Below are 10,133 nucleotides of genomic sequence, written 5' to 3'. Positions count from 1 at the left end.
GAAAGATAGAGCATCAGGGTGCAAACACAGAGCCTTTAACAACAGATTAATCAATTTGTAAAATAATCATTAGTGTCAGCCCCATCAGTCAGCACATTTTTATGGATTTTGACATGAAGATCTTTGTAGGTAGAGGACTGTCACATTTCAAACCTAATCATTTTTTTTAGGAATTTATGTAATAAAGCGACAAAAAATGGTTTTCAAAATGTGTTTGATGAACATTTTAGAGGTGTGTTTGCATATGAATTTTATCCCTTTTTCTCTTATATCCCTAAATTGAGAAGTTGCTTAATAATTTATACCTGATAGATAGCACACTGAATAGAACGAGTAAAACGGCTTAACTTAAACCTTCAATCTTCCTTAAATATGATAATCTACTTTAGGTAACACAGCTGAGAGGAAACTCTGATTTATTGAGACCCTTGAGAACCTCACCTAAACAGTCCCTGGATAACATTTAGAGTGCCAGAAAAATAGCTGCCGTTTGTTAATCCCTGAGTGTTGAAGAACAGACGAGCTTGAATCGCTCTTAGACACGAGGACCCAAACGCAAACCTGACGGCATGGAGTGTCCTACAAATGAAATTCCCTCTTTGAAACGATAAAAGAAGTCTTCTTTACACACAAGCGCACTTGGACTCTTGATTGAGTTTTAATGCTCACATACAGTACAGCACAGTCAGAAGATCCCCTGGAGATCTCACAAACACAAAAGCAAACAGTTAAATACGTAGATAAAGTGTAGCACCAGCAGAGTCCCAACGGACTCCTCCAAAAATCAAACTCATGGTGATTGTTTAAAGTAAAACACCTTTGTTTGATCTCACTAGACATGTTTTACCTGTAATATCTCACAGCAGTGTCCACTTATGAAGTTTATCCAGTTAGAAAAACATCCATACTGTGCACCAAAGGTGGTATACAAAAAAGATCACTAAATTATAAATGCATTGATATAACCATTGGGATTTAACACGTAGACCTCAGGGTTTGGCAACTTTCTGTACGAACGCTAATTTTTAAATAATAAAAATATAGAAAATGAAAAATCATCTGAGAGTTTATGAAGCAGAGATATCTGGCACGTAACAATCTTGCTTTCTAAAACATAAATAGATCACACTGACAATGCCATTATCTTCATTATATACTGTGTTTATACAAGAGAGCTGCAAACTGTTATCGTTTTGCTTCGTTATAATGTTTAAATATCAAAGATATACACAAAAAAAAGACAAATCCATTAGTTTTTGCAATACAATGTGAAAAAATAGTATCAAAATGATTTTTTCTAAACCTGTGAATCAAATGCAGTGCTGTGTTTTTAATGCACCATTATTCGTTATTGATGGATGTTTAGCTCGCTAAGCACTAGTGGAGAAGATGATGAAATTATTTCTACGTAGCCGATTTGTGAGTCTTGTGGCACAAAATGTTTCAATCAGCAGCCTTTTGTTTTACTTATTAGGCTACATGTTGTGTATTTATGATTCAAATTGTCTCAGAAGTGTACATGCACCCTTCCTGGGCTTCAATATTATATCATTATGTGACACCATATTAACTTTGAGCTTTTAGCAACACGTATAAAACCCCCTTTTTTACCACAGGATAAAAAAATGACCAAATAAAAGCAACTATAGGGGTATTTAAATGGAACTGAAATGGGTAAATATCGTAGGATTTATTGTGGATTCCCTCTAACAAGGCTTAAACATGTAGACTCTCGTTAATATTCGATATATTAAATGAATCGCAGGAGACACTGCAGTTGAGAGCAAGCACAATCCCACTTTTAGATTTAAAATCAGGATCTGCACAAAATATCCCAATCTGCACATATCGCTGCAGAACAGAATGAATTACAGCTGCCTTTTCATATCAATCTCTGCCAAAAAATGAGCGCTTGGTGGGATGCTATATTCCAGGTGCTAAGCGTGCACGGTATGCAAACTACATTTTTGTTGACCTCGATCACCAAAACTGTTTCTACCTGTTTCTAGTGATGGAGAAGCTGAAGCTAAAGAGTAGAAAAGCTTAACTACCCAAAGCTTAGAAAGTTTTGGGGACACTGTGATGGAGGGAAATGCTTTCAAAGAATCAGCTAGTCCAAATATTTGAGCAGAAATGACACGCTTCTTACTATTCTGCAGGCATGGTTTTTAGTATGTCTCCATCGAACACTCAACTGTCTCTTAAAATAGTCTAAGACATGAACAACATCAAAACAGGCGTTGACTCTTTCCCAAAACAACACCTTCAAGATTTCCCAAAATGTGGGTCAGCCTAAGATCCTCTGGAGGTTTTACTGGTTAATAATATTAAGGAAATCCTTCTGAGGCCGTTAGTTTTAAGAACTGTGAACAGAGAGAATCCACAATAAAATCCAACACGTGTAACATATTGTCCATTAAAAAAAAAGCCACTCTGAGGGTCTGACCTACGGATTCCTTATTCTTTTCTTTTGCTGAAGATGCTGCAGGATCATTTATAGAGGAAGCAGGTTTAAATCCAAGGGAAAATGAAGCCAGATTACAGATTAAATTCATGTGGCATTTATGCTATTGATAAGTGACTTTGGAGATCAAGATCTGTGAAACTAGGTAAGGTAGGAATAATAAAAAGGGGGCTTTTGTGATGAAAGTATTGTGACATCATAAAATAATTGGCAAACTTCTTGAACAGGAGGTCTGTGAGCCTCTGGGAATCGTCTGCTGAGGGGTCTTACTGGCTGTTTGCAAATATACGATCAGATTCTTTGGCTGTCCAGCTGTTTGGATTTTCTCTGTTGGTTTAAATTTTCAACAGCAACTGACAGTTGATGAAGCGTCTCGACTCACACAGTAAAGAAACGACCTCTAATTGTTTCCCTTCTAACAAGCTTTTTATTTTAATCTTACTCAACATAAAATGATCAATATCTGCAGGTTTTATAAATTAAAAATAACCGTATGTTCCAAAATCACTAAAAAGACATTTTCTTTAAGACCAAATACGTAAAGTTTAGAGTGGATCTTTACTGTGTGAATCCTGAATACAACCTTTCTTTCTTCTGTTTTTTTTCCCATTGGATCACAGACCTGCTATCCCCCCCCCCCCCCTCTTGAACGTTCTACCGAACGTAGAGCCGGGCACAGTTTTCAAAACTTTGTCTGCTTTAGTTTGTCGATGTGGTAACACAGCTTCAAGGCCGGCCCGAGCTTCAGTCCGAGGTACTTCATGATCATATCGCTTTTCAGGAGCAGCAGCGCGTTTCCGTCTATTTCCTGGAAGAAGCAGAAGTTTGCATTTAAATCAGCGAGGATTATTTTGGACTCACAGAGAGCTGACAAGCCACAAAACAACTATAAGGATTTAATAAACGTTTATTAATTATATCTATACATCTCCTATTAGGCATTTCAACACTGCAACTTTAAACCACTAGGGGCGCTAGAACTGTAACTTGCAGGTTTAGGGGCTTCTGATAGTTACTGGTACTATTTGCACCTTTGCAAAATGCAACAGTTTCCCTCCCTGTTTAGGAATCTGGAGGCCGATCACTTTGGACCAGCAGACTGAGGAATTGTGGATTTAAATGTAAAGAGAAGGACGCTTTCAGCCCTCTAGATTAAATCCCTCATCAGAAAACCAAATCATGTCTGATCCGGGAAGTTTCATATCCGTTTTGTTGCCTCACAACAACTTTTAGCTTAGTTAGCTCTGCTGTTTAAAGTGAGCTCAGACTGTAGAAAAGTGGAGCTTTGGGTCGATGGATCGCATCCGCTCAAGTTACATAGATACGTTTTTGAGAATTGCAGGCCGCATGGAGAATCAATATCCGACAAGTATGATAAAAAAAAACCTGTACATTATCATTATTGTAACATTTTAAGTAAGTAGAACATTTTAGACTTTGAATGTCATTAGATGTTTCTAGATGCATGGCTTGTTTTTAAAGTTTTAAATGGACTTGCTCCTCCTCCTCTAACAGATTTTATAAGCAAAAAAAAAAAAATATTACTAGAATAAACACTAGAGCTTTAACCAGAGGAGACTGTAATGTTCAGCGGCTCGGACCAAATTTGGCCAAATGGTTGCATCCATCAGAGGCTCACAGTTATGGAACACACTGCCAGCTCATGTTAGGGGCTGTGGAACCTACAGACGTTTTAAATTCTCCTTGAAACATTGGTTGAAAACTAACCAGACGTGTTCACAGGTAAATTGATCTGTTTTATTGTTAACCTAATTTTATTGTGATTTTAAGTTATTGGCATCTTATCTGTTTGTGTCCACTCTGTTCTCTCCTGTAGCGTCTTGTTTAATGTTCACTATTCTTACAGCGGATGCAAATTAGCTGTTGTGCTAATTCTGGCATATTTCCATTGATGCTTGATGACATGCTGATGAATGTGCATTGTCCTAATTCAAATAAATAAAATAAAATAAAAAAGTACTGCATCCAGACCTGAAAATCATTTCATGTATCTCAAATTAAGCGATTGCTTAGGTCAAAGGTCACACAGTGTTTCTTTAACAAGAGCTTTTTTTTTTTTTTTAGAAAAATTGAGAGCGGAAAAAAAAGAACATCTATTTCTGTTGAGAAACAGAAAATTGCCGCTGGCATTGAAATGCTGTTCTTAAAGGAATAGTACACCCAAAACATGATTAGCCTTCATTTTCTACTCACCCCCATGCTGAACAACACTCTGGAGTACTTTTTTGATATCTCAAATGCATCTGGAGATCTGGGAGGCTTCTTGCTGTCTGCTGACATTCAAATAATGGAGGTCTATGGCGCCCGAGGCAGAAAGGTCCATAAAAGTCCACAAAAAACGTGTCAATATTCCTCCATACTGCTCGTCCAATGTAATCCAAGTGTCCTGAGTGGGTAGCATCCAGAATTTACTCGAAACGAAGTCATTTAGAACGTTTTTAGAGCCTAAACAGTAGTGTATAGGATTTCCTAATAGCGCCCCCATGCGCGCTCACGATTCTACGGAAGCCGGCAGACCAAACCGGAAGTCAGCGTCTGCTCTGCCAGTAATGCAAGCGTAGAAGAAGAAATGTGCTGTTTACCTGTGCAAAGAAAGAAACAACGAAAGAAAAATGTCTGAGGACTTCAGTGTTGAGGAAGAGCATGAGTTCTTTGCCGAGCTGAATGCGCTGACGCTGACTTCCGGTTTGGTCTGCCGGCTTCCGTAGAATCGTGAGCGCGCATGGGGGCGCTATTAGGAAATCCTATACACTACTGTTTAGGCTCTAAAAACATTCTAAATGACTTCGTTTCGAGTAAATTCTGGATGCTACCCACTCAGGACACTTGGATTACATTGGACGAGCAGTATGGAGGAATATTGACACGTTTTTGTGGACTTTTATGGACCTTTCTGTCTCGGGCGCCATAGACCTCCATTATTTGAATGTCAGCAGACAGCAAGAAGCCTCCCAGATCTCCAGATGCATTTGAGATATCAAAAAAGTACTCCAGAGTTTTGTTCAGCATGGGGGTGAGTAGAAAATGAAGGCTAATCATGTTTTGGGTGTACTATTCCTTTAAGAAATAGAATCAATAATTTACCCATTAGCAATCAAAGTCATGACATGATAAACTTATGAAACTACCTAAATGTTAAGACGTTATAAAAAAGAACTGAGAAAGCACCTTCAGAGTAAAATCACATCATTTAAGATCTAATGAAAAAGTTTCTCTCTGAAGTTGAAAGAAAAAATTTTGTGTTCTAAATAGTTAAGAAGCAAAACATCCACGTGAGCAGCCTCTGGTCCCTCGGCTCTGACCCTTCAGAACGGATCCTTTGGTCTGTAATCAGACCATCGTGTTACTGCATGATCTGAACTGTTAGAGGTGCGTTTCCCACACCTTTCTCTGCTGCTGCAAGTCAGAAATATTGTGACACGATCGTCTTGTTCAGCCTGGCTGTAGGTTTGCCTCCTGTAACTGGCCTCTGGATTTCTTGGTGGAAATAGACATCAAGAACTGATTTGGGAGCAGAACAGCAGTGATCTTCCAGACGAGGTTTCTTTCCTTCTCTGCCGTTGGTGAATGAAGACAAAACAAAACAAAACCGACTGGAACTTTTAAGATTAACCAGTGATTGGTGGCCTAGTGGTCAGGGCATCAGATCCCAGAGGTTCTGAGCTCAAGCTCCACTCCCACTAGGAGTATAAATCACATCCATCATGGCGATTCGATTCAGTATCGATTTTCTGACCCAACGATTCGATTATTTTCAATACTCAAGAATACACCATGATTCGATTCGATTCGATTAATCGGTTAAATTTTTTTTAAATTATGATTATTTTTTTACACTAAACAAAGTTTCAAGTTTGAAATAAATCAATGAAAGCTGTAATATCGTTATGCATTTTTTTTTTAGAAACAACGGCAAATAACAGAAGTAGAAAAGTTGCATCAAAAAATACTGCACAGAATCAATAGAGTGCAATACCTCGGCTCCAGACGTCCCGCCCCCCCCACAGACGCTCCGCTGCTCCTCTCTCAGATTGTAGCTGACCGCAGACAGGAGGCCGGCTTGTTTTGTTTTTATTACCGAAATTGCGGAAAACAACTCGTGAAGTTTGACCCGCTAGCAGAGCGAGGTGCGCGAGAACGCTGGGACCCTTTTTCCACCTGGATCTCCGCTCTTTTTGGCCCTCATGTCCCTCCGTCGTCGGACTAAACTCGCCCCCACTTCCTCGCCGCCTCGGCCGTATCTAGACCCACAGCGTGTAGCACAGACCACGCTTCAATATTGAGCATAAATCAAAGATGTCTGCATCAAGCTCACTGCAACACACTGCTGTAAGAGTATAACCAGGAAGTGAGGTAGGAGGGAAAAATAGGTTTAGCGCCACCGCAGCACGGGAGGGAGAATTACGCCCAGGACCAAATGGATAAAAATAGACCGGAGAAAAAAAAAAACATGAATCGATTCTCTTGCGGACGTATCGATGCATCGGATCGTCGGCTGTTGGATCGATGCATCGATACAAAACGATTATTATTTACACCCCTAACTCCCACAGACTGCCACTCTGGGTCCCTGAGCAAAGACCCTTAACCCCACACTGCTCCCTGGGCGCCGCATAATGGCCGCCTACTGCTCCCCAATGGGATGGGTTAAATGCATAGATTTCATTTTGTTTCTTTGTACTTGTGACAGTGTCATGACAATAAAGTTGAATTCTAATTCATTCTAATTGATGCAAATACCTCCTAAAATAATGCCATGGAGCGTGTCCTTAGACTATGATGGGGGTTCCTGTTGGTTCTGGGTTTTTCTGCTTTCGACAACTCACAGGATCACAGACTGCGATGCCATGCGGTGGCGGCTGTGTTCCCTCCTAACTGACTTACGTGTTTTCTGAAGATGTCAGCGTGGGGGCCTAGAGCCTGAGGATCTGCGTCTCTGATGAACCAAACAACATCATCTACAGACCAGGTGGTTGGGTCCTTATTGGCTGGAGCTTTAGATTCCTGGGATTCTGGAGGCATGCTGTATCCTCCTGTGAGAACAGAGGGAGGAGTTTCACTCTATCATGTGGATTTAAGGGTAGATTTAAATGTGAACCATCTCTAACCTGTCCTGTTTCCATCTGGAAACATGTTAGGGCTTGAGGCCGGCTGTCTGCACATAGTCATGGCGCCTGAGCTGCTGGAGAACTGCTGCGAAGAGCGAAACCCATAGGAGGACTTTGACGAGTAGGACGAGCTTATGGAGCCGAAAGCAGAATCGCCGTGGTCGACAGAGTAGCGCTTGGCTTCTGACTGGTCTCCATGATAGTCCTCAGTCATGGATGTTTCAGCTAATACCCAGATGGAGAGTCATAGAAAGACAGGATGAGTGCAGAATCGGTGCATCTTGTTTATAACTTCTACTCTTAGAGGCAAAAAAAAAACGATACCATCTGACTGATAGGATCCACCGCTGCGCTGGCTAATGGGCTGATCGCTGAAGAGGTTTTCACAGTGCAGGCTGCGACAAAGCTTCTTGAGAAAACGAAGCACATAGTCGATGCTGTTCACCACAGGGAGGCTCAGAAGATGCTGCTTCCCATCAAATGTGGCTGGAAGAGCAAAACGACACCAGATTACACTTTATTTATTACAAATCATGAAACGTCTACCCAGCTTAATATTTTATTCCCCCTGTAAACCTAATCTCAAATTACGTGTTTAGAAAGTTAAATAAACAAGCAGAGAACAACACCTGGTCGAGGTCTTGGTACAGCACCTGATATCTTTTCTCCTCCGTAGCCTTGCGTGAGAAGAGTGAACACGTTTTTTTGCTGGAAGGCGCTGTCGATGCAGCCCTGGACGGCCTGCTGCAGCACCACCGACGGTCTGTCGGGTCCGAAGTGATCAGGAAGCTGCTGGATCTTCTTCCTGTCCAGGTTGGGGCCGGTGTGGGCCTGCTTGTTGATGTAGATGCAAACTGAAACCAAAAAGAGGAAAGATGACACCTTGGATTGGTTTTTCTTTTGACCACTTATGTTTGTTTTTCCTCTCTTCAAGTTATGGATGTACAGAACCCTGAAAAGGTACTATTTTTCACATTTTTTCATTGTAAATAACATCGCTTTAAGGTCATTGGGATTGTCAGATAAAATATAAATATCTGAATAAAATAAAGTCACAGGTATAGTGGGGGATTTTTGCGAACTTTTGAAAAAACCTGTCCTCTTCCCTTAAAAAATGCACATACAGAATCCTGTACCCGCTCCTGAGAGGGAACGCCTTTTAAATGTGTGAGAGCGTGCACGAGCCCATTTCTCCTCGTGCACTCTCTGATTAAAAGTTGCTGTTTGCATCGCTCATACTAGCTTACTTTCCAGAAGGTTTGCAGTTTTTCCACCATTTCAGACTCACCACCGGTAGTGAAAATGGGGACGAGCACGAAGGACGGCCTTATGTAAACACATCACCAAAATGATTGACAATTAGGAGGACCACTTATTTCGATGATCCACCCAGAAGAAGAACATCCTCCACTATACCTTTAAGGTTTACGGTTATAAATTAAAGTTCATCTGTACCTTTTCAAGGTGGCTTATCTTTTCTTTTACCTGTTAGCACCTGAGCGGTGGCAGAATGTGGGATGGTTGCAGCGTCCTGAGGAATAGAGCTCATATCAGGCTCAGGGGTGCTGCTGGGTGGAGAAATTGCCAAAGGGGTCATCACCATCCGAGGTTTGAGCTGCAGAAGAACAGGTTTTAGAATCTATTCTTAACCGAGCCGCAGGAGGTGGAGCAGTCAGAAAATTTATTTTCCGATTCTGTCGTTGGATTCTGGATTCTTTTTGGTCTGGCATGGACTTATCTGCAAGATCGACTACAGAACCAAGTTTATGTTTAAACAAAAAGGATATTTTTAACCTTTAGAGAACCAACAAGAAGAAAAGAGCTGGTTGTGCTCACTATTGCTCTTCCAGGTCTGTGGACTATCTAAATCCCCTTTGATTGACTCATCTTTACTCTGCAGGTTTCATCCCAGCAGCAGCTTAGAATAAAAACACATTTTTATTGTTAAAATCTCTTCATTTTTTTTATCTGTGCTACTTTATTGAGGGATCTCTGGGGAGAAGATCCCTCTAGAAAATACATCTGTGGATAAATGAGGCAAATATGAATAAATAAAGAGGAAATAAATAAAAAAACAAACAAATATAAATTCATTTATGACTAGTTTTTCATTATCTTATCATCTCGCTATCCCATTTAGTAGTTTATGTGAGTAAATGATTTTTTTTTCTTTAATAAAGTAGGAAAGGGAAAAAAAACATTGATTTAATGGTTATATGACAGTTTTTTATTTTTAGAGTAGGAAATGGAAATTGCAAAATTTGAGGTTTAACAGAAAGATTTATCTGAGCTTCTTTTAATCCCTGATTGCTCAGGCTGGAATAAAACACCAAATCCTTTCTAGATAGGATCTTCATTTCTCATTAACAAATTTAATACCTTTTTTCAATATTTTCTTGATAGGTTTATCAATGTATTTTTCTTTTAGATTTTTTGTTTAACCTAAATTCTCACTTCTGCATTTAAAGAAAATTTAAAGCTACAGTGTGTAACTTTCAGCGACATCTAGCGGTCAGACTGCAGACTGCAGCAACATGAAC

The 10,133-nt window shown here is 40.1% G+C and overlaps 1 protein-coding gene across 3 annotated transcripts in view; it reads right to left on the bottom strand.

The window, feature by feature from the left end:
• Positions 1 to 3,103: 3,103 nt before the first annotated feature.
• Positions 3,104 to 10,133, bottom strand: part of scml4 (sex comb on midleg-like 4 (Drosophila)) — a 9,264-nt gene continuing 2,234 nt past the window's right edge. For 2 of the 3 annotated variants that reach the window (XM_015401442.1, XM_015401443.1), the window contains exons 3-8: positions 9,079 to 9,208; positions 8,223 to 8,447; positions 7,918 to 8,079; positions 7,594 to 7,818; positions 7,370 to 7,518; positions 3,104 to 3,272 (exon numbers count right to left, since the gene is read on the bottom strand). In XM_015401442.1, the coding sequence (XP_015256928.1) occupies positions 3,147 to 3,272; positions 7,370 to 7,518; positions 7,594 to 7,818; positions 7,918 to 8,079; positions 8,223 to 8,447; positions 9,079 to 9,208 (1,017 nt within the window). In that variant the 3' untranslated portion in view covers positions 3,104 to 3,146. The remainder of the gene's footprint in view (positions 3,273 to 7,369; positions 7,519 to 7,593; positions 7,819 to 7,917; positions 8,080 to 8,222; positions 8,448 to 9,078; positions 9,209 to 10,133) is intronic. The other variant, XM_015401444.1, reaches the window with a different exon arrangement.

The sequence above is a fragment of the Cyprinodon variegatus genome, unplaced genomic scaffold, assembly GCF_000732505.1.
Source record: "Cyprinodon variegatus isolate N-32 unplaced genomic scaffold, C_variegatus-1.0 Scaffold1219, whole genome shotgun sequence".
Classification (NCBI taxonomy): Eukaryota; Metazoa; Chordata; class Actinopteri; order Cyprinodontiformes; family Cyprinodontidae; genus Cyprinodon; species Cyprinodon variegatus.
The sequence above is the reverse complement of the archived record's forward strand: the minus strand, read 5'-3'. Positions and strand labels throughout refer to the sequence as shown.